Source organism: Papio anubis, chromosome 4, assembly GCF_008728515.1.
Source record: "Papio anubis isolate 15944 chromosome 4, Panubis1.0, whole genome shotgun sequence".
NCBI classification, from domain to species: Eukaryota; Metazoa; Chordata; class Mammalia; order Primates; family Cercopithecidae; genus Papio; species Papio anubis.
In genome coordinates this window covers 30,072,399-30,098,683 of record NC_044979.1, presented here as the reverse complement: position 1 = coordinate 30,098,683, position 26,285 = coordinate 30,072,399, and the positions used below count along the sequence as shown (strand labels likewise).

At 45.7% G+C, this 26,285-nt stretch overlaps 1 protein-coding gene across 3 annotated transcripts in view; it reads right to left on the bottom strand.

Moving 5' to 3' along the window:
• Positions 1 to 232: 232 nt before the first annotated feature.
• Positions 233 to 26,285, bottom strand: part of RBM28 (RNA binding motif protein 28) — a 55,486-nt gene continuing 29,433 nt past the window's right edge. The window contains exons 18-19 of one of the 3 annotated variants that reach the window (XM_009203821.4): positions 26,101 to 26,200; positions 233 to 590 (exon numbers count right to left, since the gene is read on the bottom strand). In XM_009203821.4, coding sequence (XP_009202085.1) covers positions 399 to 590; positions 26,101 to 26,200 — 292 coding nt within the window. In that variant the 3' untranslated portion in view covers positions 233 to 398. Of the gene's footprint in view, positions 591 to 11,558; positions 13,458 to 23,300; positions 23,847 to 26,100; positions 26,201 to 26,285 lie in introns of those variants that run through there. The other 2 variants (XM_031665184.1, XM_003896547.5) reach the window with 2 other exon arrangements.

Here is a 26,285-nt window from a genome sequence, read left to right as displayed (position 1 = left end):
CTCTGTCACCCAGGCTGGGGTGTAGTGGCATGATCTCGGCTCACTGAAACCTCCGCCTCCCAGGTTCAAGTGATCCTCCCATCTCAGCCTCCCGAGTAGCTGGGATTACAGGCATGTGCCATCACACCCAGCTAATTTTTGTATTTTTAGTAGAGACGGAGTTTTGCCATGTTAGCCAGGCTAATCTTGAACTCCTGGCCTCAAGTGATCCACTGACCTTGGCCTCCCAAAATGCAGGGATTACAGGTGTGAGCCACTGAGTCTGGCCTCATATTCATATTCTTGTGGGAATACTTATACCACAAGAATGGGCAAACACTACAAATCAGGGCTTTCCCCACCTCCTCTAGAGCCTGTTGTTAAGCATCTGCCAGCACACCATGGGGCTGGCCTGCTTGTCAGAGTCTGAGGATGTGGAGTGTGGTCTTTAAGGAAGACGGAAGCAAGAGCTGAACTAGGAGCAGCAGGGTTGTCGGATGCTGCTGCAGGCTGAGCTGAGGGAGGAGACCACAGATGGACAGGGTCAGGCCTGCTGGCATTAGCAAACGCCATTGGCTGCATTTGTTGAGGACTGGAGTTTTGTCAGGTGCCTGTAAGGGAAGAACAATGGGGAGAGGGAGTTTAGAATGGAAAGAGTTAGTGCTTGGCACTGGAACATGGATTTGAGATGGAAAGGGAGAGATATGGAGAAACAGGGATTGAGGGACGGTGACAGCATGGAGGTGTCCAGGGGCTGAAAGTCCCAAAGAGCCAGAGGCACAGTGTGTCACAGGTAACAGAGCTGATCTGCTAGAGTGGAGGCTGCAGTCAGGTGCATGGCTGAATGTGTTGTTTCCTGGCAGGCAGGTGGCCCCTCCAGGTGTACAGCATGGTCGCCGCTGGTATGGGCTGAGGCAGAAGGAGGAGAGGGCCCTGAGGATGAGGAATGAAGGAGATGAGTGGTCAGGAGCTGGATGGGATGTGTCAAGGGAAACTAATGTGTAAGGCTTGAGGCTATTTGGGGGCATCATTTAGTGATACTAAATGTCTCTATTTTAATCAATAAGGCTAAAGAACTTGATTGAGAATCTCAACCACCCCAGGGACCAGGCTAAATGTCTCCATTGCAAATCTTAAATTGTCATAAGAGTCTGAAATGATCAGACTCTTCAGAGGTGTCCCAGATCACAGGACAAAGGGCACCCAAGAAAATGAAGAGTGGCTGGGACAGTTCACAGGGCCCAACCCGGCTGGCAGCCGCACACAGCTCCTGGCCTGAGTGGCTGCTCACGGGGCTAATCTGAGAGAAGAGGCTTCAGAGGAAAGGGGTTGTCGACCAGAAGGCAGGGAGTGGGACCAGATCTCAACTAGAAAAGTCTGATCCCTCCAAGGACCCAAATGGGGACCCAAGAAATTCTCTCAGTCGGCCCAGAGAGTGAAAGAATGATGAAGGTTCTTTCACATGTTTTCCTTACTCAAATGTGAATTTGCTATACCCAGCCCAGTGTCTCATATAGAGCAGGTCCTCAATGAATATTTGTATAATTAAGCAAAACTGATTTTAAAGAAATAGGGAGAGTGTGTGTGTGTTTCAACCTATCAGTTGGGGACCTGATATGTTCCCCTTCCAGACAGATTTTAAATTTAAGGGGCATATGTTCTCAGGATCTCCTGGGGCTGTGTCACAGAAGAAAAAACTTAAAAGAAAAAAAAAACTTAAAATGGAGAAGGAAGAAGGTATCAGTACAGTTAACTCTCTAATAGAGGACTCCCAGCTCTCAGTTGATGGTTTTCTTCTTCTTCTTTTTGTTTGTTTTGTTTTGTTTTGTTTTTTGTTTAAGGGGTGGGTGTTGAGACAGAGAGCCATGACTTTTGAGCAGTCATGATCACAGCTCACTGCAGCCTCCACCTCCCAGGCTCACACAAGCCTCCCATCTCAGCCTCCTGAGTAGCTGGGTCTACAGATGTGTGCCACCATACTAGCTAATTTTTAATTTTTTTTTGTAGAGATGGGGTCTTACTATGTTGCCCAGGGTGGTCTCAAACTCCTGGCTCAAATGATCCTCCTGCTTTGGCCTCCCAAAGTACCGGGATTACAGGTGTGAGCCACCGCACCTGGCCCAGTGGATAGCATTCTATTATCTTCATGGAGAATAGGTGGGAAGAGCCTTCCTTTGCTTCTTAAATGATCCCTGACCCTGCTGTGCAGCAAGTGCAGCTGGCCACACGTATAGCCCTCACTCAACTACTGCAACAGCTCTGAGTGCTGGGCACCGTGCTGAGCACTTTCCAAGTAGCTGGACTTGCTTCAGCCTCACACAGCACTCAGAGAGGAGGTTATCACCATGTCGTATGTAAATCAGCACCTTCAGGTCAGAGAGGCTGCAGGGTGACACCACTGGCCAGGGTGGGCCTGAGCCACCAACCTTCTTTCTATCCTGAGAGCCTGGGCCCACCACCCACCTTTGCCGGCCACAAATGATGGACTATAGTCACAGCAGTCGCCCTCTTCTCATCTGCTTGGAGCTGGTGCCCACCGATCCCTTTGGACAAACACCTGCCCCTCTGGTCACAAAGTCAAATCACTCTTTTGTCCTGTAGGTAGAGGCAGGGCATGGAAAAACCCACAAATTCCACTTTAAAAAGAACTTCATTTTGCAGCAAAGGGAGGGGTGGAGGGAGGAGAGAAGTATAGAAAATGATTTGGAAACAGCTGAACTTTGAAAAACAGAAGAGAAATCTCTCAGGCGCTGGCGGAGAAGTGCAGTTTTAAATGAAGCCATGCCAAGGGACTGAAAAATTGCTTATGAGCAGAGGACATCGGCTCAGGGAGCTGCTGAACTGACAGGGCAGAACTGCTGGGATGACAGTTTGTTCAGCAGCAGCAAAGGAAGCTCGAGCACACTCTTTCTTAGTCACTGGATTTCAGGAGGCCACTGAATTCTACAACCACTAAATAACATGACCACGAAATATGATCAATTCCAAATATGATAGCCATTGAGTCCTATGGTGCTGATACCTGAAACTAAATACTAGAATAACTAAATACTACAGACATGAAATACTACGCATCCTAAATACTACAGTCACTTAATTCTACATCCACAAATACTGTAGCAACTGAACGTACATCTCAGACATAAAATACTAGTTGTTATAACTCCAGTACACTCGGCTGAAGGAAAATGAGTAACTTTGTTAAAAGAGTAACAGCCTTGACTGGATGTGGTGGCTCATGCCTGTAAAGGAGCCTGGGAGGCCTAGGAAGGCAGATCACCTGAGGTTGGGAGTTTGAGACCAGTTTGGCCAACATGGTAAAACCCCGTCTCTACTAAAAATACAAAAATTAGCCCAGCGTGGTGGTGCATGCCTGTAATCCCAGCTACTTGGGAGGCTGAGGCAAGAGAATCACTTGAACCCGGGAGATGGAGGTTGCTGTGAGCTGAGAATGCACCACTGCACTCCAGCCTGGGTGACAGAGCCAGACTCCATCTCAATAAATAAATAAATAAATAAATAACAGCTTTGGTCCCTGAATTCACCTGTTGGCCCTGCAGTCAGTTGGGGCTGGAGGGAGGAGGAAAGGAGAAATGTACGATGAATTCAATTCAATTCCATGCAAGGCCAGGAGCCTCCCTCTCCTTCCTAGAGCCTCCACTGCATGACAGCCTTTGTCTGGGCCTGGCAGTCGTCTCACAGTCCCCCAGTCCCTGCCCCAGTCTAGCTTGGGAAGGGGTGTAAAACTGCTTTCCAATGTGGCTGTTTCTTTGACACATAAATCTGATGGCAATGAACTCCCAGAAAGGGCCCCACAGTCCAGCAAGAGTGGTAGATGCTGGGGGAGGAAAGGAGAAAGGTTTCTGGAAAGAGTGATTGCTGAGCTGAGAATCAGCTGGAAGGAGGAGAGAAAAGGTGGCATTCTGGAGAGAAGCACAGAAAGGAGAAATCGCATATGAGTGGCAAAATCTAGCAGAGTTCTATGTTGCTGAAGCCTGAAGTTTTAAGTTAGAAGAACAGGGAAATTTGGTCAAGCAAGAATGGACCCAATGGGCAGAGCTCTTAGTGCATCAGGCTAAAGTTGAGCCTTTGTTCCGCAGTTGATGGCCAGCCACCGTGAGGCTTTAGGTTAGGGAGAGGGCGACATGCCTGTTAGGGAGGTGACCCTGGCCAAGGCTGGAGTTTGAGATGGCTGGTGTGGAAACCAGGGCACCCGTCCAGGGCAAGGAGATTGAGAATCTGGACAAATGTGCTGGCAACAGGCAGGTAGAGGTGGGGCGGTCTCAGGAATTATTTAGGAGTAACATTTTACACCCTCCCCAAGAATCGGCAGAGCTTGGCCAGCGACATGGCATAGAGGTGAGAGTGGAGAAGCCTCCGACAACCTGAAGCGTCTACTGTGGATGACTGTGGATCATGGTGCCACAAACTGGAACAGATGATGTAGGAAAAAACTCCAGTGAGCTGGAAAGTGTTTCATTTCCCTGTATTCCTGCATCAAAAACCTCCCTAAAATGTGGCCTTAAATAATAGTTTATTATTTCTCATGATTGTGTGGGCCAAGAAATGGGCAGCGCTCAGCGGGGCAGTTTTGCTCCACACAACTTTACCTGGGGCCATTCGCTTGGCTGTGCCCAACCAATGGCTGGGCTGGAAGGTCCATGTGTCCCTCACATGCCCAGCACCCTGGCACTCCTCCACATGGCCCCTCTCTTTCCAAGTGGCTAGCTTGGGCTTCCTCACAGCATGGTGGTCTTAGGATAGCTGAACTTCTTCAATGGGGTGGCCTCCCAGAGGGTGTATCCTAAGAGTCAAAAGCAGATGCTCTATATCTTCCAAGTCCTAATCTCAGAAATGACACAAGGTGACTCTGCCACATTCTACTGGGTACAAGAAGTCATTGATCCAGCCCATATTTAAGAAAAGGAGAAACAGCCTCCATCTCTGAGTGGAAGGAGTAGCAAAGAACGTGTGGTCATTTTAACCCACCACAGTGGGTGCTGTGAACGCTGTGAGGCGCCACCCAGGTGCCCCTTCAGAATGGAGGCATTTGGTTCCCTGAGGGCATATTGGCTGCTCTTACCTGGGTCCCTCTCCAGGAACTGTCCTCCCCTAAAGTCACACCCCCTCTCCAAGGAGAACCACCATCCAGTGACTGGTGGGTGCGAGTGTACCAGAGCCCAGCTCCCAGAGTCTCTTTGGGACAATTCTGAAGGATCATCTCAGCTCTAGGGCTATGGGACCGACTGATGGCTCCGTGTGTCAAAGTTCAAGTTCTCCCTCTGCCTGGTCTGCTTTCCTCACTCCCTTAGGATGCTGCTCCCGAGTCCTCCCCAGTCATCTCCTGCACTTAAATGCACCTCCCAGCATTTGCCAAGAACCTGCCCAAGGCTAAGGAACCTGACCTCCACCAAGGGGCTGAGCTCTGACTGGGTGTGTAGCGGTTGGACAGCCTCTGGAACAGTCAGAGCCTCTGCAGTGGGCAGGGTTTGGGAGGCTGGAGGCTGGAGTCTGAGGGAGACATCTGGGCCTGTGATGGAGTCAGTAGAGTAAGGGGATCGGGAGGCTGAGGTGAAAACCACGCAAACATTTACTCAAACAATCTGCTAAAGTTTTTGTTTGTTTTTTTGTGTGTTTGTTTTTTGAGACAGAGCCTCACTTTGTTGCCCAGGCTGGAGTGCCATGGCATGATCTCAGCTCACTGCAACCTCAGCCACCTGGATTCAAGCGATTCTCCTGCCTCAGCCTCCTGAGTAGCTGGGGTTACAGGCACCCGCCACCACACCCAGCTAATTTTTGTATTTTTAGTAGAGATGGGGTTTCACCATGTTGGCCAGGCTGGTCTCAAACTCCTGACCTCAAGTGATCCTCCAACTTCGGCCTCCCAAAGTGCTGGGAATACAGGTGTGAGCCATGCGCCCAGCCGAAATCCGCTAATGTTAATTATCTGGTTGTTTCCAATTTTCATTATTATAAATATAATATATGGCCTGATACCTAAATTCTTTCATTCACAGCTCTGATAACTTTTTTTTTCTCATATTTTTAGAGACAAGGTCTCACTAGGTCTTGCTAGGCTGGTCTTGAGCTCCTAGACTCAAGCAATCCTCCTGCCTCAGCCTCCTGAGTAGCTGGAATTACAGGTATGCACCACTGCACCTGACTCTGATTCTTTTTTTAGTGAAATATTTTGAGTGAAATGATTCATCGCTTGAGTGAAATGATGAATTAAAGAATATGAGCATTCTTGAGGCTACCAGGATTTTCCAAGGCCCCTTTGCACACCGCATTTACACGGCATTCTCCTGCAGCCAAATAACCTAAATTCACAAGAGGCCTGATTTAGGGAAGGTCACTGATTCAGCCAGAGAGTTAATTATTCATTTGAATTGGTTTGTGCAAAAAGCTCCAGAGAGCCCACAAGAATAAATTGAAAAGCTATTAGAACTAACAGGCAAATTTAATAAAGTGGCTGGATGCAAAATTCAATAGCTTCCTCATCAACTAGCAATAACCAATTAGAAGATATAATGGCGGTGGGTGGACGGGGGAGCAGAGATAGCAACAACAATAACAAAAACACCTCAGATCCACTGCACCAGTGTTAGAAATGGAAACTACCTCTTATAACTTTGTAGACTTTTTGAAAACCCATGAAACAATTAATTAGATGGGAAATCATGCCATGTTCCCAAAGGAAAGGCTGCATGTACTATAGAGTTGACCTGCAGGTTGAACAAAATCCAATTAAAAGTCCAAGGAGATTTGCTGCTTTGTTGTTGTTAAGCATGCCACAGTTATTCTAAAGTTTACTCAGAAGAAATGCATAGGCAAGAATAGCTGAAAAAAGAAATGTGAAGATGAATGAGGAGGAATTTTGCCTGATCAGACATTAAATATACAATAAAGCTAAAATAATGAAAATAGTGTAGCCGCGATGCAAGACTTAGCAGACACATCAGTGAGGTCATATCTACAAGCAGGAGTTCGTGTACAAGAGGCTAGTGTCTAATGAAGATGGAATCACGCTGCTGTGAGGCGAGGTGGCATTATTTGGTAAGTGGTACAGAGAAAATTGGTTAACGATTTGGGGGGAAATACTGTCATATCTCACATTCAAATAAGTACATTCCACGTGGATGAAAGAGTTAAACGCTGTTATGGGTTGAACTGTGTCCATAAAAAAAAAGATATGTTGAAGTCCTAACCCCTGGCACCTCAGAATGTGACCTTATTTGGAAATGGTTTCATTCCAGATGCAATTAATTATGCTAAGTTGCGGTCATAGGAGAGTAGGGTAGCCCCCTAATCCAATATGACTTACATGCTTATAAGATGGCATGTGGAGACAGAGGCAGGGACTGGAGCTCCATTCTGCTACCAGCCAAGGAAGTCTGGGGCTACCAGAAGCTGGAAGTGGCAAGGAAGGATCTTTCCTCTATGAGTTTCAGAGGGAGAGGCCCTGCTGACCCTTGATCTCAGACTTCCAGCCTCCAGAGCTGTGAGACCAACATTTCTGTTGTTCTAAGCCACCCAATTTGTGGCACTTTGCTACAGCAGCCCTAGGACACTAATACAAATGTCTAATTATAGAACCATGTTAAAAATTCAGAGGAAATATAGGTTAAAAAAAGTATAGGCCGGGCGCGGTGGCTCAACCCTGTAATCCCAGCACTTTGGGAGGCCGAGGCGGGTGGATCACGAGGTCAGGAGATCGAGACCATCCTGGCTAACATGGTGAAACCCCGTCTCTACTAAAAATACAAAAAACTAGCCGGGCGTGGTGGCGGGCGCCTGTGGTCTCAGCTACTTGGGAGGCTGAGGCGGGAGAATGGCGTAAACCCAGGAGGCGGAGCTTGCAGTGAGCCGAGATTGCGCCACTGCACTCCAGCCTGGGTGACACAGCGAGACTCCGTCTCAAAAAAAAAAAAAAAAAAAAAGTATATACTGTACTTGCAAAAGCAGTAAGAAACTTTGGGAATGATAGCAAGAAGAGTCTAAAAAATTTAAAAAATAAAACATTTTTTAAAAGTAGTAAGAACTTTATAAGCATAAAAGCAATGGAAAAAATCCAAAAGGAAAATCAAACTTTACATGAAAAATAGGTTTACCAAAACTAAAAGGTAAACAGCAAACTTGCAAAATGACAACATTGCCACTATTCTTTTTTTTTCTTTGAGACGGAGTCTCGCTCTGTCACCCAGGTTGGAGTGCAGTGGTGTGATCTCGGCTCACTGCAAGCTCCACCTCCTGGGTTCACACCATTCTGCTGCCTCAGCCTCCTGAGTAGCTGGGACTACAGGCACCCGCCACCACGCCTGGCTAATTTTTTGTATTTTTAGTAGAGACGGGGTTTCACCGTGTTAGCCAGGATGGTCTTGATCTCCTGACCTCATGATCCACCCGCCTCGGCCTCCCAAAGTGCTGGGATTACAGGCGTGAGCCACCGCACCTGGCCTTGACAATATGGCCACTATTCTTAATGAGTAAGGAGAACCTTAAAACCCCACTAGAAAATTGGGTGAAGAAGACTAGGCAAGGTGGCTCATGCCTGTAATCCCAGCACTCTGGGAGTCCGAGGTGGGCGGATCATCTGAGGTCGGGAATTTGAGACCAGCCTGACCAACATGATTGCATGACTGCACTCCAGCGTGGGTGACAGAGCAAGACTCTATCTCAAAAAAAAACAACAAAAAGATGTTCATCCTTGCATTATTTATAGTAATGAAAAATTAGAAACTGCCTCAGTGTCTAAAGGGAATCATGGCACATCCATGTGATGTTAAATTATGCAACCATTAAAGGTGGTGATTTCATTGTATTTAATGACACGGAAAATACAATTAAATGACATGGAACATTACACATATTTAATATTACATGGAACATCGATGTAATGTTAAATTATGCAACCATTAAAGGTGGTGATTTCATTGTATTTAATGACATGGAAAATACAATTAAAATGTAAAATTAAAGAGCTCAGTATTATATGCACAGTATTATTAGCCAAATTTTATAAAACACATATCTACAGGGGAATAAAAAGGGTTAAAATCAGCCAAAATACTTATTGTTTCCTCTGGATACCATGACTTATAGATGGTTTCAATTGTTTTCATTCCAGTAAAATATATATATCAAAATTTACCACTTTAACCATTTTTGACGACGGAAGTCTCGCCTGTCGGCTCGATTCGGAGTGTAGTGGCCGATCTCTTTCAGCTCACTGCAAGCCCGGCCCCGGTTCACGCTTATTCTTCCTGGCTCCTCAGCCTCCCCAGCAGCTGGGACTACAGGCATGCCGGCCACCGCCTCGGGCTAGTTTTTTTTGTATTTTTTAGTAGAGACGGGGTTTCACCGTGTTAGCCAGGATGGTCTCGATCTCCTGACCTCGTGATCCGCCCGTCTCGGCCTCCCAAAGTGCTGGGATTACAGGCTTGAGCCACCGCGCCCGGCCAACCATTTTTTAATATATAATTCAGTGGCATTAAGTACATTCACAATATTAGGTAACCCATCACTACTATAATTTTCCAGAATTTTTTCTTTCATCTTCCAGGACTTTTTCATCTTCCCACACTGAAACTCTGTACCCATTAAACAATACCTCCCTCCCCACTGCCCCTTACCCTCAGCCTCTGGTAACCTCTATGGTACTTTCTGTCTCTCACAAATCGGCCTAGTCTAGGTACTTCATACAAGTGGAATCATATTATATTTTACCTTTGTCTGGCTTATTTCACTTAGCATAGTGTTTTTAAGGTTCATCCATGTTGCAGCATGTATCAGAATTTCATTCCTTTCTATGGCTGAATAATGTTCCATTGTACATAACTTAAATACCCCATTTTGTTCATCCATTCATCTGTTGATGGACATTTGGGCTGTTTCCACTTTTTAACTACTGTGAATAATGCCAGGAACAGTAATGTACAAGTTTATGTTCACATCCCTGCTTCCAGTTCTTTTGGGTATATACTTAGAAGAGTGAAATTCCTGGATCATATGATATTTCTATTTTTAATTTTTTGAGGAATAGTTGGTTTTAAGTTTTTTAAATTTTCTTCTGTGCTGCAGGAAGTCAGGGACCCCGAACGGAGGGACCCAGCTGGAGCCATGGCAGAGGAACATGAATTGTGAAAATTTCATGGACATTTATCAGTTCCCAAATAATACTTCTATAATTTCTTATGCCTGTCTTTACTTTAATCTCTTAATCCTGTTATCTTCATAAGCTGAGAATGTACATCACCTCAGGACCACTGTGATAATTGTGTTTTCTGTACAAATTGATTGTAAAACATGTGTTTGAACAATATGAAATCAGTGCACCTTGAAACAGAACAGAATAACAGCAATTTTTAGGGAACAGAGAAGACAACCATAAGGTCTGACTGCCTGCGGGGTCAGGCAAAAAGAGTCATATTTTTCTTCTTGCAGAGAGCCTATAAGTGGATGTGCAAGTCGGAGAGATATCACTAAATTCTTTTCCTAGCAAGGAATATTAATATTAATACCCCGGGAAAGGAATGGATTCCTAGGGGGAGGGCTATAGACGGCCACTCTGGGAATGTCTGTCTTATGTGGTTGAGATAAGGACTGAGATATGCCCTGGTCTCCTGCAGTACCCTCAGGCTTATTAGGGTGGGGAAAAACTCTGCCTGGTAAATCTGTGGTCAGACTGGTTCTCTGCTCTCGAACCCTATTTTCTGTTGTTTAAGATGTTTATCAAGACAATACATGCACAGCTGAACATAGACCCTTATCAGAAGTTCTGTTTTGCCTTTTGTCCTGTTCCCTCAGAAGCATGTGATCTTTGTTCTGCTTTTTGCCCTTTGAAGCATGTGATCTTTGTGCCTACTCCCTGTTTTACACCCTCTCCCCTTTTGAAACCCTGAAAAAAACTTGCTGGTTTGAGCCTCAAGTGGGCATCATGGTCCTACTGATATGTGATATCACCCCCAGCGCCCAGTTGTAAAATTCCTCTCTTTTTACTCTTTCTTTTTATTTCTCAGCTGGCCAACACTTATGGAAAATAGAAAGAATCTATGTTGAAATATTGGGGGCAGGTTCCCCCAATATTTCTGTGTTTTTCAGATTCTCTTTACTGAGCATGTATTATTTTTATAATCAGAAAAAAATGAACATATTTATTTTCAAATGCCTCCCATTGCTTTTCTTTAAATATACAGAATATATTCTTTACATATAAAGCACAGCTCCTTCAGAGCCAAGCAAAGGATCACTCATTTTCCCCTTAACTGAGAGCAAGGGCTGCACATGAACAAAATGCCTGCTTTAAAATGAACCCATGGCTGGGCACTGTGGCTCACACTTGTAATCCCAGCACTTTGGGAGGCCAAGGTGGGTGGATCACTTGAGCTCAGGAGTTCGAGACCAGCCTGGGCAACATAGCGAAACTCTGTCTCTATAACAAATACACCAAAAATTAGCTGCGCATGGTGGTGTGTGTCTGTAGTCTCAGCTATTTGGAAGGCTGACGTGGGAGGATCACCAGAGCCCTGGAGGTTGAGGCTGCAGTGAGCTGTGATCACACCACTGCACTCCAGCCTGGGAGACAGAGTGAGACCCTCTCTCAAAAAAAAAAAAAAAAAATTTACCCAGATTTGTTTTCATCAGGTATGGTAAGATGACAGACACAGAGAAAACTCTCTTTGCAAGAAGAGTTTGTTACAGGGTTCCCAGGAGGAGGGGTATGTCATGCCTTGCAGGGCCACACAGGAGAACTCGGGTCAGCCAGGAAGCAGAGGGGGTGAGGGAAAAGCATGGCCCAGCGCCTTTAATGTAGTTTCCAGCAGAAAGGCAAGGCAAGGCAGGGAAGCAGGTTTAGCATTGGCTGGTCTGTATAACTTTGGCAGGCCCTGGCTATAGGGATGGTCCCTAGTTGTCCCATGCCTGGCCCTGGAGTGATTTAGGGCGAGGGGAATATTGGCTTGGTGTGTCAGAGTTTGATAAAGGAGGTGATTGGGGGTATGGGTTCTGGATTGACTAGTTTGCATACGAAAGGCACGCTCAGTCAAGTTGTTTACTATCTCCCCAAAGTAGCTAGCCCTGGGAGGGGCAGTCTCTCCAGGATAATGCATCGTAAAAACAACAACAGCACCTGATTAGTATAATGACATGTTTCTCTTCACAGCAGTTTGTAATAGCAAAGGTTTGAAATCTTTGAATGGGATTTCCATCACATAAAGAACTGGTTACGTAAATTATGGTACACTGATAAAATCCAATGAGGCTCCCTTCAGAGGGAGGCACCCTCATGGCCTAATCACTTCTTTAAGGCCCCTATCTCAATACTATCACATTGGCAATAACTTGAATTTTGGCAGGGACACATTCAAACCATAGCAGAGATGTAATCAAATTAAGATGAAGTCATGGGGCTGGGCCTAAGCCAATATGACTGGTGTATTTATAAGAAGAGGGAAATTTGGACATAGACCTATAGACACAGGGAGAAGATGGCCATGTGACAATGAGGCAGAGACTGGAGTGATGCATCTATATGCCAGGCAACACCAAGAATTTCTTCAGAAGGAACCAACCTTGCCAACACTTTGATTTGGACTTCTAGCCTCCAGAACCGTAAGGGAATAAATTTCTGTTGTTTAAGCCACCCAGCCTGTGGTACTCACAGTAGCGCTAGCTGACTAATATAGGCCCTTTCTCGACTTGCCCTAGAAGCCCAGGTTTCCTTGCTACAACCCTGGCAGAGGCTTCGGCACATTTCACCCCTCCTCTGTGATTGGTTTTCACAAAGAAGCTCAAAGTGGAGGAATGATCTCTGGACATGAAGCCTGAGGACCATGCAAGCTCCTTCCTGCCAGAGGCTCTGCTCTGGGTTCTACCTGGCCTGGACTCTGAGGGCTCTGAGCAGGGGAGGTTTAGAACCCAGCATGGATCAAATATTTGAGACAAGTCAGCACTGATAGCTGGAATGTGAGCTCCCAAGTGGCAGAAGCTCACTCTGCTCAGGACCATCTGCAGCTCCTGGGGGAGCACTGGCACAGAGGAGTGCACAGTTAATACTCAGTTAATACCAGTTGGCTGAATGAAGGGTAACCTATCTCGAGCCTGATTTTCTGATCCTTCAATGAGCATGCTAACATCATCCAACCCCTGACCTTGAGGATCAAAGATATTAATGCCCACTAAACGCTTTTTATGATGCCTGGAAGCAACTGTTATCATTACCGCGCCATGCTTTAGTAAAGAAGGCTGTTTCCTTAGAACAAAATTGGCAAGTGGGTCTCACCTCCCACGCTGAATCCAATTGTTGGGTGCGGCTGCATGGATTGATGTCAAAAGCCTCCCGAGGCCCAGTCTGGGCCAGATGCAGGGGCTGTCATGATCCCTTAGCAGTGTTTGCTCTGGAAAAGGAGGAACAGGGGCCCGGGTGCCATCTCCTCACAGTGCTCCACCCCTAGGGCCTGCTTAAATGACACAGCCAGCTCCTGAAGAGAGACAAGACACATTCTCTTTCTACCTGCAGTTGTGACGGAAGAAGGGGCACCAAGGAGGGTGGATCACCCCGGGAGCAGAGCCTGGCTCATATCCTGGTATCCCTGCAGAGGCTGGAGGTGGGGCCAGCGCCACCTGAGGACATGCAGCCTTCCCAGGATTCTGGTATGTGTTCCCACCCCTAGCAGGAGAGATGTGGAAATTAGCCAATCACCCTGGAAGTGGGCAACCAGTCTTTCTCCTCTTTCCTGTGAATTCACTCAGGACACTGGGGACAAAAGGCATCACAGACCCTATCTCCCGTGCTCTTTTACAATGGCTATTTCATTTAGTACTAGGGGGCTTTTTGCCTCTATTTTATGAATGAGCAAAGAGGACTGGAGGGTCTGAGTGATTTGTCCAGGGTCATCCTCTGTCCTTTGGCTTTTACCTGTGTCACTGCAGCCTCCTGGGGAGATGGCTGTGAAAGTGGGCAAAGGGTGAGTTTCAGCTTCACGGGGCTGCAGCATCAGCAGCCTCTCTTGCCTGTCCGTCAGCACTGACAGGGGCAGCACCTGGCCTGGCACAAGGCTCTCTGCTTCTTGCCCTCAGGACTTGGAGTCTCTTGGGAGGAGACTCAGTCTTTCTCTCGGTTTCTGCTTTTGTCCCTCACCTTCCTAGAGTAGCTCAGATCAGTTCACACTCCTCTACCCCCGACTACCCAGGAAAGGACATGATCCCTCATTAAGTAAGACCCAGCTATTGCCTAAGGGTCACTGAGGGCCTCAAAACCCAGCGGTTCTGTGGCAGGTACCTGGGAGCCCACTTGGCAGGCCTTGCCCTGGCCCAGACATCACAGACTACTCTCACTGCACTGGCTATTAAGTGCCTGCTCGATACTAGGGATTCCTTGGGGGTGGCCAAGAAAAGGAAAGAAACCCCCACAGGGAGGATGGGCCCAAAAACAGACTTTCCATGGCTCTGATGAGGGGTCCTGAGAGGGGTCCTTGGCACTCTATCGAAGTGCAAGTCCCTGAATCTGTGTTCCAAGCTCTGAAAATGCAAGAGGTTTGGGGCAAACAGTGAGTGTCCTGTCACTGAAGGTCTGCAAGCAGAGGGGTGAGGGACTGCTCACCTCCCACAGATTTCCCTTCTGTCTCTTCTTCTGGGCCTCTGGGCCTGAGACAGGCATTTTACCTGATAAGATCATCCTCAGCACATGCCTGACACATAGTAGGTGCTTGGTAATTGTTAGCTGTTGTTATTAACCATTATGTGAGTTTAGAGTGCCCATCCTATTGCAGAGAGGGAGAGAGCAGAGACAAATGGTGATTCTAAGAACCTGTCCCCTTCCCTGGGACTCACTCCAGTGGCTGGTCGCCAGTTGCACCCACACGCGGCTGGCTGCGGGCAGGAGAGCTGGGCTCATTCGTGCTGGCAGCTGTCCCTGCAGATGAGGATCGAGGGTATGTGACTGCCTGAGCAGCCACTTCAATCCTAATGTCCCTTTAATAGCTCTCGTCAAATTGCCATGGCTCTCCCCAGAGATTTTCATGGTTATGGAAAATAAATAGCCATTATCTGACCTCCAGGGGAATGAGGATGTCTTCAGAATTCGGGGAAAAGCAGTTATAAAACTGAGCAGAGCCAGCCCACCCTTTCCCTATTAGGAACCTCTAAGGGAGTCCTAGCTACTGCCTAGGAAATCACAAAATAAACGTATTCACTCCTCAAACTCTCTTTTTTCACCTATTAGTATGTATATAAGTACATTTGGCTTGTGGTAGACCAGGAGAGAGCAAAAACAACTACAAAAATATGTAATGATTAGTTTAATTTGTCCTGGGGTAGTGGGAAAAGAAGCTGATCAAGTAAAGGGTTTAATCCTTTTATTATTATTATTATTATTTTAGACAGGGTATCACTCTGTTGCCCAGGTTGGAGTGCAGTGGTACAACCATAGCTCACTGCAGCCTCAAACTCATGGGCTCAAGCAATCCTCCTGCCCCAGCCTCCCGAGCAGCTAGGACTACAGTGTACACCACCATACAAGGCTAATTTTTAAATTTTTGGCAGTTTCACTATGTTGCCCAGGCTGGTCCTGAACTCCTGGCCTCAAGGGATCCTCCCATCTCAGCCTCCCATAGTGCTGGGGTTACAGGTATGAGCCATCAAGCCCAGCTGGAAGATTTAAAAACGTTTCAACATCCAAAGAATGTGAGAATGAAAATGCCCTTCCTTTTCTTACCACCTAATTTGGAAAAGAGAAACTATTTTTTTAATCCCAAAAACATTTGGTATAGCTGGCAAAAAGTGTTCTGTTCTTATATATGAGACAGTTCCTGAAATAGGCCCTAGAGACAGCACTCAGGGCCAAGTGGGACCTTGCTCTGGTACTAGCTCAGGTGGCCAAGGGATTTCAGGAGAGGGTCTGGACTTCCCCACATCCTGCTTTCATCAGCTGTAAGACTAGGTGGTGACACCTGCTTCTCAATGACCTTCACCAGGCTTGCTGGGAAGGTCATCTAAGAGGCGTGAAAGGGTGCTGAAGATGCAAAAGCCTAAGCCAGGCGGTCCTCCTTGGCCTGGCCTCATGGAAAGAGGCAATGCCCCAGCCCAGCACACAACCAGGGCCTCATGATGACAATTCTGCAAAACTGGTCCTTGGCTGGTCCTCCCTTGCCAGGATAAGATTGTGCAAAGCCCCACCCACAGGCAGCTGCTCCAGGTGTGGTTTGAGGGCTCAAAATTCCTTCCAACTAAAAGTATCTTTCCATCCCTGTTGGTATAGTGGTTAGGGGAAAAAAATTAAAAGAAAATAAACAATGTATTTTCCACATCAAGATGCCTGAACTTCCCGTAACAGCTGTCACTTTGAGAAGCCATAAGAGAAAGTGCCAGGTCTCCACAGGTCATTATTTTTACCAGGCAGGGTCAACTTCCTCTATTAACACCGATGCACATATCAGAAGCTACCCATGAAAGGCCAAGGGCCTACAGCAAAGCTCCCATGACTGGAAAATATTTAAGCATAAGGAACAGAATAGTTTCAACGGAAGGGTAAGAAAGAGAGTCTGGAAGGCTGGGCAGAATACTACTTGGACAACTGAAAAAGGAAGTGGGGACATCCCAAAGAGTGGGCTGGCCACTCCCAGAACCTGTATGAGCAGGAAACAAAAAGCATTTATGGCTGGTAAATGCTTAACAACTGGTTCTCTGGGATAAAAATGTATATATGTACAGAAATTTATTATAAATTTCATTGATAAAAAGGATGCACAGCACAAATTTATAAATAATAAAATATACAATGCCATTTATTGTAATTCTAGAAAAGCTTTTTACAGAATGCTTTTGTTGATTTTTGCTGACTCTTGTATCCAACCTGTTTGCAATTCAACCATGATATGACACAATCAGACTACAAATAAATGTTTGTTACGATATGATTCAGCAAAGCAGTCACTCATTTCACGGAATGGATATGGGCTGTTAGTCAGTGGAAAGGCACATGAGATGGTTCAGTGCTAACTCACCCTTCTGACAGAAAATGCCAGAAAGTTTACATCCCATTGACAGGCTTGGAGTCTTGAGTACCATCTGGGTGGGTGGAGCCGGCACTGGCATGATACCTTTCCACTGCTATCCTGACGGAGATGGGGCATGTGCTTCCCAGGGCCACTTGCCAACCCGGGGAGGTTCTCCATCTTGCTGGCTTGGTGAGGGAGGCTACTTTCAGATTGCAAGTGGACACTGCTGGCCTGGATGGGGCTGAGGGGCTCTGCCTCTGAGAGGTGTTCTTCACTTTGTGGCATTACCTTTCTGAAGTAGAGCAGGCCTGCTTTGCTCCACAGAATCCTGCTGCAGAGCTGAGGGCTGGACAACTTCATGTTCTCTGGCAACTGATGGCCACTGTAGTACTGGAGGAGGGATGTATGTCAGGGCACTTTCAAAAGTATGTTATTAGAAAGTTGTGCATCATGGCCGGGTGTGGGGGCTCACACCTGTAATCCCAGCACTTTGGGAGGCCGGGGTGGGTGGATCACCTGAGGTCAGGAGTTCGAGACCAGCCTGGCCAACACTGTTGAAATCCCGTCTCTACTAAAAATACAAAAATTGGCTGGGCGTGGTGGTGCACGCCTGTAATCCCAGCTACTCCGGAGGCTGAGGAAGGAGAATCGCTTGAACCTGCCGGGTAGAGGTTGCAGTGAGCTGAGATGGTGCCACTGCACTCCAGCCCTGGGAAACAGAATGAAACTCTGTCTCCAAAAAAAAAAAAGAAAGTTGTGCATCAATCCTGTCGTCTCACTGTAAATAGCATAAGAACAATGTTCTGGCCCCTCCCTCCATTTGAGGTGCCAGGTTCTATGACAGGGTCTTCCCCACCATGGACCAGAATACAAGACAGCATTTTTTCTGCAGTAGTATCCAAAGCAAAAACTTCATCAGAAGGATGGCATTGGAGTCTAGTTGAAAAGTGTGTGCAGACAATTGAGTGTCAGATCCAGGGGAGAGGAAAAGGCGGAGGAGAACTGGGGAGACAAGTCGAGAGTAAGGAGATGAAGGGACATTTGAGAATCTGAATTTTTTCTTTTTTTTTTTTGTAGAGATGGGATCTTGCTATGTTGCCTAGACTAGTCCTGAACTCCTGGGCTCAAGCGATTCTCCCACTTTGACCTCTCAAAGTGCCAGGATTACAAGGATGAGCCACCATGCCAAGTCCAGGGAACCTGTTTCTCACAGCTGGGTTTCTTGCACATCCAGACTTCACAATCCCTTCCTGTGCATACAGACTGGCAGTCCCTTGGGTAGCAGGAGGACAGGAATGGGATTGGCTTTGGCCATGGGGCAGATTAAGCAACATCTGAGGGGAGTTGCTAGTGGACCAAGGCCCAGACCACAGTGCAGGGAAGAGGGAGAAAAGGGGTGGAAGAGTGACAGGAACTGACATTTTTTGAGCAGTTACTATGAGGAGTAAAACTGGGCAAGAAAGAGAAAATACATAAAACAAGGACAGGTTGTTCAGCATCTCTTCAGGAGATGACTGTCTGGTACTTCCTTTACCACCATTATCCTCAATCACCAATCACTAAGCACAGTCATGTACCAGGCCTGGGGACTGGGACTATGGGAGCTAGTTCTTATAAGGGGCTCATGATCTACCTGGGAAGACAAGACCTAAAGAAATGACAAGTAAGCCACAATGGCATATGCTTTGTCAAACCAGAGGACACCAATCAGTAAGTGTGCCAGGGACTTAGAGGAAGGGGTCACAAGCCGTGGGATCACTGAGGTCCCCAGGGAGATGTCAGGCCTTGAGCCAGAACTTGAGTGCTGGATGGCACTTGAGTGGAAAGGAGGGGCAGAGAGACTGTCCAGATTGGAATGGACAAGGCATAGCAGAAAGTACATAGATGGTATACTCAAGGCACTGTGAACAGCAGTTTATTATTTTTTTTTCCTTCATCCTGTCTTCTGGGGTCCTTAGGAAATGACTCTGTTGTCCTTCACAAGCCCAGCTAGGCCCTGGAACAAACGGCCTTCAGCGAGTTCAGCAGTATGAAACTCCTACTACGAGTAAATCAATGTTGGGTGTTGTGGGGTATGTGGAGAAGTGAAAAAAAAAATAGTCTCTGCCTTCAAGGACAAGAAACGATTTTCCCTTTATCAAATGTCCAGGGAAGGAGACTGTGGGATGACACTGTGGCAGTGAAGTCTCACATCTGATAAAAGGCAGTGGGCTCTGAGCAGCGTGCACAAGTTTAAGAAACACTGGATTTGCCATCTATCAAGATGCTCCATTTGGGGGTGGTCTAAAAGGTCTTTCAGTGACTCAGCAGTTCTCTTGTCAGAAGTGGTTCCCAGTCTGTGCCTTCCAATCTTCCCAGTATATTCCTTTATCAGCACAAAAACTCATGTACAGCCAATGACCAGTCCAGAATCAGATGCCAAAGTAATCAGACTATACCAGTAGCCCACCCCATATCTGGTCACTGAGTAAGACATCACAGACTCTGCAAATAATCCTGGAAAGGAAGATGTACCAGGAGAAGAACGAAAGAACCAAAACAAGGATGTAAATAACTTCTAAACTGGTCAGCCTTGGACAAAAGGAAATCTGGAAATCTCGACTTGGCCTGAGAGAAACCTCATCCTAGCCCTTAAAATGCCAATTAAGGCTGAGCTGAAAAGGAGTTGGGCATCACCAGAGACAAACTGCAAACAAACTTAGCTTAGGCACCCAAAGTGTGAGATGTGGTTATTTCCATGAAGGAGCAGTCTATGGAGAAGTGCAGGAACTTTCAAAGCTGCATGGGCAGAGCTGCTTTTTATATGACAGAATTGGTAGCTGCCTGTCACTTCACAGTGGGTCACAAAAATATGAAGCAGAGAACTGGCTGTGTGGGTCAGCGGGAGAGCTTAAGATTGCAGATTCTGGGGAATCAGCACTCACTGTGACACATGTGATCCTCTGTCTCCTCAGACAACTGAAGGATGATGAGAAGGGGATCTCTGGAGCCTTGACCTTCTGGGCTCCGAATGTCTAGTTGGAAAACCTTTTTTTTTTTTTTTTTTTTTTTTTGAGACGGAGTCTCGCGCTGTCGCCCAGGCTGGAGTGCAGTGGCCAGATCTCAGCTCACTGCAAGCTCCGCCTCCCGGGTTCATGCCATTCTCCGGCCTCAGCCTCCTGAGTAGCTGGGACTACAGGCGCTGCCACCTCGCCCGGCTATTTTTTGTATTTCTTAGTAGAGACGGGGTTTCACCGTGTTAGCCAGGATGGTCTCGATCTCCTGACCTCGTGATCCGCCCATCTCGGCCTCCCAAAGTGCTGGGATTACAGGCTTGAGCCACCGCGCCCGGCCGGAAAACCTCTTTTCAAGACAAAAACATGCCAAAGTACATTTCAAAGTATTTCGAAGAATGAATCACATGCCCTAACTTTATAATAGAGGAAGGCACAGATCTCATTTTTGTGACAGGTGAAACATAATCCTTGCCACAGGTTAACTCCAGAGGGAGGAATTATACAGCTGAACAGAGCAGAGTCTTAGAAACTACAAACTAACCAACCAATAAACAAATGAGGCAAAGAACAGCTGTACATTATCTTAAGATTCCTTATTTAAAGGTTGTATCTCTAAGCCAGGCTATTATATAATCAAGCAGGAAAGTATTACTAAAACTTGATAGTTTTGACTGGTGGCCTTGTCTTGGATGTTAACAAAAAATTTGCTGTTGTTTTTCAAAATAATAGAGATGGGGGTCTCACTGTGTTCACCAGGTTGGTCTCGGACTCCTGACCTCAAGCAGTCCTCCCACCTCCCAAAGTACTGCAATCACAGGTGTGAGACTCTGTGCCCACTTGTTGTTTTTTAACCAAGCAGCCTGTAACTCAGCTTTCATGTTAATTCAAAAAACTCCATTTCCTGACACATCAGGCCCTGAAGTGAAGGTGAAGTGAGTACCACTCTCACTGCACTAAAATTCCCAAGGCAAGGGGTCAATGGAGCTGACCAAATAACCCACGGTAAGGTGTTCCAAAGGAAGACACCATATATGGAATTTGACTATTAAGAAAGGGAAGATTCAACCTCATATAAAGAACTCTTTAAAGAACTGTGCAACAGCTCTCCAAGCAAGTGAATGAGGTTTTAACATACTGAGTTACTCAAGTTGTTATAAGAAATATTTGGATCTAAGAGAATCTGGCAATGTTATCTGAATGAACATCAATTTTCATCTATCCTAAGAGTTAAGATATATTTTTGAATGTTAAAGATATTTTTGTACTAGGAAAAAAAGGGTGGTGAGCAGATGGAGAGCTGGCCAAGGAAAAACGGATCAACTGACTGGCAGGTTATAACTATTCTGACACCCTTAATAAAGTCCCTTACTTCCTCCGTGCTGTACAGACCAGGCTGGGAAAGACATATTGCCAGGCTGTTGTAAGAATGTTTGACAGCCCAAGTCATGTCTCGAGGTGAACTTGGAGATAAATCACCTGTCCTTTCGATCTCTCCAAAAGGTTTAAATATTTCCATGGCCTCTCCTTCATCCATTTCTAAACCAATCAAAAGCACTTCAGAGCATTCATGGGTTCCCCAAGATATTGCAATGAAATAACCATGTCTCTACCAGGTGCGGTGGCTCACGCCTGTAATCCTAGCACTTTGGGAGGCCGAGGTGGGCAGATCACAAGGTTAGGAGTTTGAGACCAGCCTGGCCAACATGGTGAAACTCCATCTCTACTAAAAATACAAAAATTAGCTGGGCGTGGTGGCAGCACCTGTAATCCCAGCTACTTGGGAGGCTGAGGCAGGAGAATCACTTGAACCCAGGAGGCAGAGGTCGCAGTGAGCCGAGATCATGCCATTGCACTCCAGCCTGGGCAACAGAGGGACACTCTGTCTCAAAAAAAAAAAAAGGAAAAGAAAGAAAGAAAGAACCATGTCTCCAGCTCAGCAATGGTTCTGTCAAAGCATTATTTGTAACACTCAACTAGACTAAGGAATCAAGAATTTTGGGTTACACTCCCAACTTTTTCTCTTGCCTACCGAGTACTGTTTCTTCCTTTCCTACCTTATTTTTTTCATTCAACAAATATTTATTCAATATTTACTATGTGCCTGGGTCAGTACTAGGCACTGTGTCTACAGGAGTGAACAAGAGGGATAAAGTCCCTCTCACAAAGCATACATTCTAACTGGAGAGACAAATGATTTCAGATAGAGATTAGTGCTAGAAAGAAACAAATGATTTCAGATAAGAGATTAGTGCTAGAAAGAAACAAATGATTTCAGATAGAGATTAGTGCTAGAAAGAAACAGGGAAGCAGGCCACCACACGTGATGGCTCACGCCTGTAATACCAGGACTTTGGGAGGCCGAGGTGAGCAGATCGCCTGAGGTCAAGAGTTCAAGACCAGCCTAGTCAACAAGGTGAAACCCCATCTCTACTAAAAATAGAAAATTTCGCCAAGAATGGTGGCATGCGCCTATAGTCCCAGCTTGGGAAGGTGAGGCGGAAGAATCGCTTGAACCCAGGAGGTGGAGGTTGCAATGAGCTGAGACAGTGCCACTGCATTCCAGCCTGGGTGACAGAGCAAGATTGACTCAAAAAAAAAGAAGAAGAAGAAACAGGGAAGCAGAATTCAGTAAGGGGGCAAGATAGAGGGGATGGGAAGAAAAGCCCTACTTTAGATAGTCTGGGAAGAGCTCCAGGAGGAGGCGACAACTAGTGAAGATCTGAGTCACAAGTAAAAGAAGCAAGGGAAAAACTCTCCAGGCAAAGGGAATGGATACAAAGACTCTGAGGTGGTCAAGAGTCAAGAGATGGAAGGAAGGCCTGTGTAGCCAAAAGTGAATGAAGAAGAGAGTGGATAAAGACAAGCAGAGGTGATAGGGCTGGAGAGCCCAGGGAATCAAATGTTATAGGAAGACAAGATTTCAATCAAAGTGAGATGTCAAACCCCTGGAGTTTTTTAGTAGGTGTGAAGCCATCTTAAGGGGCAGACTTAATGAGGATCAGGTGTCCTCATTAAGGAGGACTTAGAGAGCTAGAGGGTATGATGAAAAAGGAGGTGCTCTATGAGAGAAATGCAGGTCATCACTAACCAGGCTAGTGTCTTTAGGCCACTGCAGACCGATTCAACTGGAAATCCCCTCATTTGATAAACACATAAGTGCTGCTCTCTGCCAGGCCCCACCTCCCCCCATTCTTTTCCAAGTGTCTCTGCCTGCAGTGATTAGGTTAGAAAGCATTTCTCTCTGCTGTCACTTAGTTCCTGCAGCGTGTAAGACTACAGAGCTGAATTAGGACTGTCAAAGGATGTTCATACATAATAAAGGAGTCACACATATTAGAAATGACATTGTTACTAAAAAGCCACACAATATCTCATTTAGAGAATATGCTTAACAAAATATACATCTTAAAAATTCAGCACTCCAGAATGCTTTTTCAATTGTTTCCATTTGAGAAATAAAGAACAAAAATTGGTAATAATTATAGACACAACTTCATACAATAATCTGGATAATATGCAAGAAGCATCATGATGTCTTTCAGATATTTCTCTTTGTGGCTAACGAACCACTCATCAAAGGATGGACCAAAGTTCAGATGTGAGTCCAGGGTGCCTCCCAGCACAGTGGCAGTGCCCTCGGGGATTTTCTTTCCCTGGGTGAGAGACATAGGGGATGGGGAGGAGCCCAGGAGTGTCACCAGAAAGCACACAACCCAGCTTCTTACCCAGCCCGCTGGCATCATCAATTATCAAACCATTTGCTCCTCTTTGCAAGAGGTGCTCCTTTAGAAGGTCCCAATAATTTCTGCTTATATTGTTCGACCAGCTGGTTGAAGCGGGTTTCCGTCTTATTTCCCTTAGCTTTTTTCCTAGATACCTACAAGTGAAAGGATTAGAAACATAATATAATCGATTTCAAAGACTATATATCACCTTACCCTCAGGCCACCCAAGAGAGAAAGTAAGTGTACAGAGATCATGTCTACCAGAAAGGGGTAGGTTTCTGGAGAGAGACCCTTAGAGAGAAAGGCTCAGACAGAATCATCCACTGGTAAGAAATTAGACCAACAGTGCACAGGGAGCAGGGCCTGACTAACTTCCCTGTCTAACACACTGTGTTGGGGGCTCAAGGGCCTCTCTCACTCTAGCTTCCAAAGCCTCACTTTAGCCTCAAAGCAGATAAGCCAGCACAGAATCTGGCCATTCTTGCTTGCCCATTCCCTCCCCAAGAACACTGCTCATGGGATTTCAGAGATCTATAAAATAGTATGGTATAGGTCAGAAACTTCCCAGACACAGATTTCTTGAGTAGGATGGGAAGCTAATGCTGCTTTTACCCTTAAAGGAAAGAGACTAGGAAAGGGGAGAAGAAAGCTTGACTTCAAGTATTCAAGAATGTAGGACCACCGTTTTCTACTAAAAGGAACTAGGGCTCCTTGGGAAAAATGGCTAATGTCAGGACTGGGGAAGAGGTACCTGAGCTCAGCCTGGACATCTTGCACTAGAAAGCAAGGATATTACCAGACAAACAAGCCACATCAGAAAGACTCAGAAGCCAACCTGCAGGGGCTTCTGCCAGCCTTAGACAGAGTAAGAATAATGACAGTATCTGAAACACATCAAGTATATGAAAAGTCAGGATTTCATAATACTAAAAAATGAGCCGGTATGGCAACAGCTCATTACTCTGAAAACTAATACAGAGAGAAAGAAAAAAAAAAAAAAAAAATCAAGCATTTATCCTGTCTTTCCTATACAAATGATATTTTGTGGTAACCAAATAATTGACAAAGGAAGATTTTTCTTTCTAGAGTTCTATTTAAAAATGCAAAAGGATAGAAGTTTAAATAATCAGCATTCTGTAACCCATAATGAAATAATGGATCTGGTAACACTCATCAATAATTGCTAAGGCTATTACATGAAAGGCTAACTGGGGACTTCATCAATGGAGGGACAAGGCAGACAATCCTCAAATCTACTGATCAATCTCAGAATCACTAAAAATGGGCAACCAGGTAGTATGTGCCTCAGGTGATGTAAAGAAACACACACACCACCTGTGAAATACTCTAGTCAAGAAAACTGAACTTGAGGCTAGGCATGGTGGCTCACGTCTGTAATCCCAGCACTTTGGGAGGCCAAGGCAGGCGAATCACCTGAGGTCAAGAGTTCGAGGCCAGCCTGGTCAACATGGTGAAACCCCGTCTCTACTAAAAATACAAAATTAGCTGGGCATGGTGGTGCGCGCCTGTAATCTCAGGTACTCGGGAGGCTACTCCGGGAGGCGGAGGTTGCAATGAGCCAAGATTGTGCCATTGCACTCCAGCCTAGGCAACAAGAGCAAAACTCTATCTCAAAAAAAATAAAAAAAAAAGAAAACTGAACTTGATCAAGCTACCAGACCGAACTAACTACCAGGTGACAGGCAAGATGGGGTGTCACAGAAACAAGTTAAATGACACCACAAGGAAGCAAATAGCTAAATTAAAAATGTAACACAAATGACCTGGTTTCTCCAATAAATGAATAGCATGGAAAAAAGGGTGGTAAGGGAAAATGGATATTAGAGAAGAAAAAAATGATTTAAGAAATTAAAAATCCAAGTATAATGTGTGGACTTCGGATCCCGACTCATACTAACCAAGTATAAAAACATATTTTTCAGGCAAATGGGGAAATTTTAATATGGCTTTAATGTATCATTTGTGTAGTAGATGATAAAGGGCTTATTAGTTTCATTAGATATTATAATGGCATAAGGTGTGTGTGTTTAAGGCCTCATCAGTTAGAGATGCAATCTGAGGTTTTTCTGAGCAATGTTTCATTTTCATATGAGACACATTTACATGTGAAATGGGCTTTGCTTTAATATATTCTAGTGGGGAAAGCATGTTATGGGGAATATGTAAACAAGGACACTGCTGAAACAGAGGAACAGATACATGGAGGTTCATTTTACTTTTTTCTCTCCACTTTTATGATTGTATACCTCAACATTCTCTAAAAAGCTACTGTCCTACACAGAAGTCTTTCTTTTTTTGTTTTTTGCTCAGCTAATCAAGGTACAAACATGGCTACGATCTGGCAGAACTATGCCATACCAAAGCTGAATGTCCTGCAGAACTCACCTGCTCGGAAGATAATTGCTGTTTCTCCTGCTTCCACTGGCTTATCTGGGGCTTTGGCTTTTTGGGATGGATGGGCTTCACTTTGCCTTTGTCCCGCAACCTGAAATAAAATGGCTGAGTGTCACCTTGAGTCCTTCTTCTAATCTGACACCCCTAGGTTCTCTTAGCTCAAGGGATAAAATTCC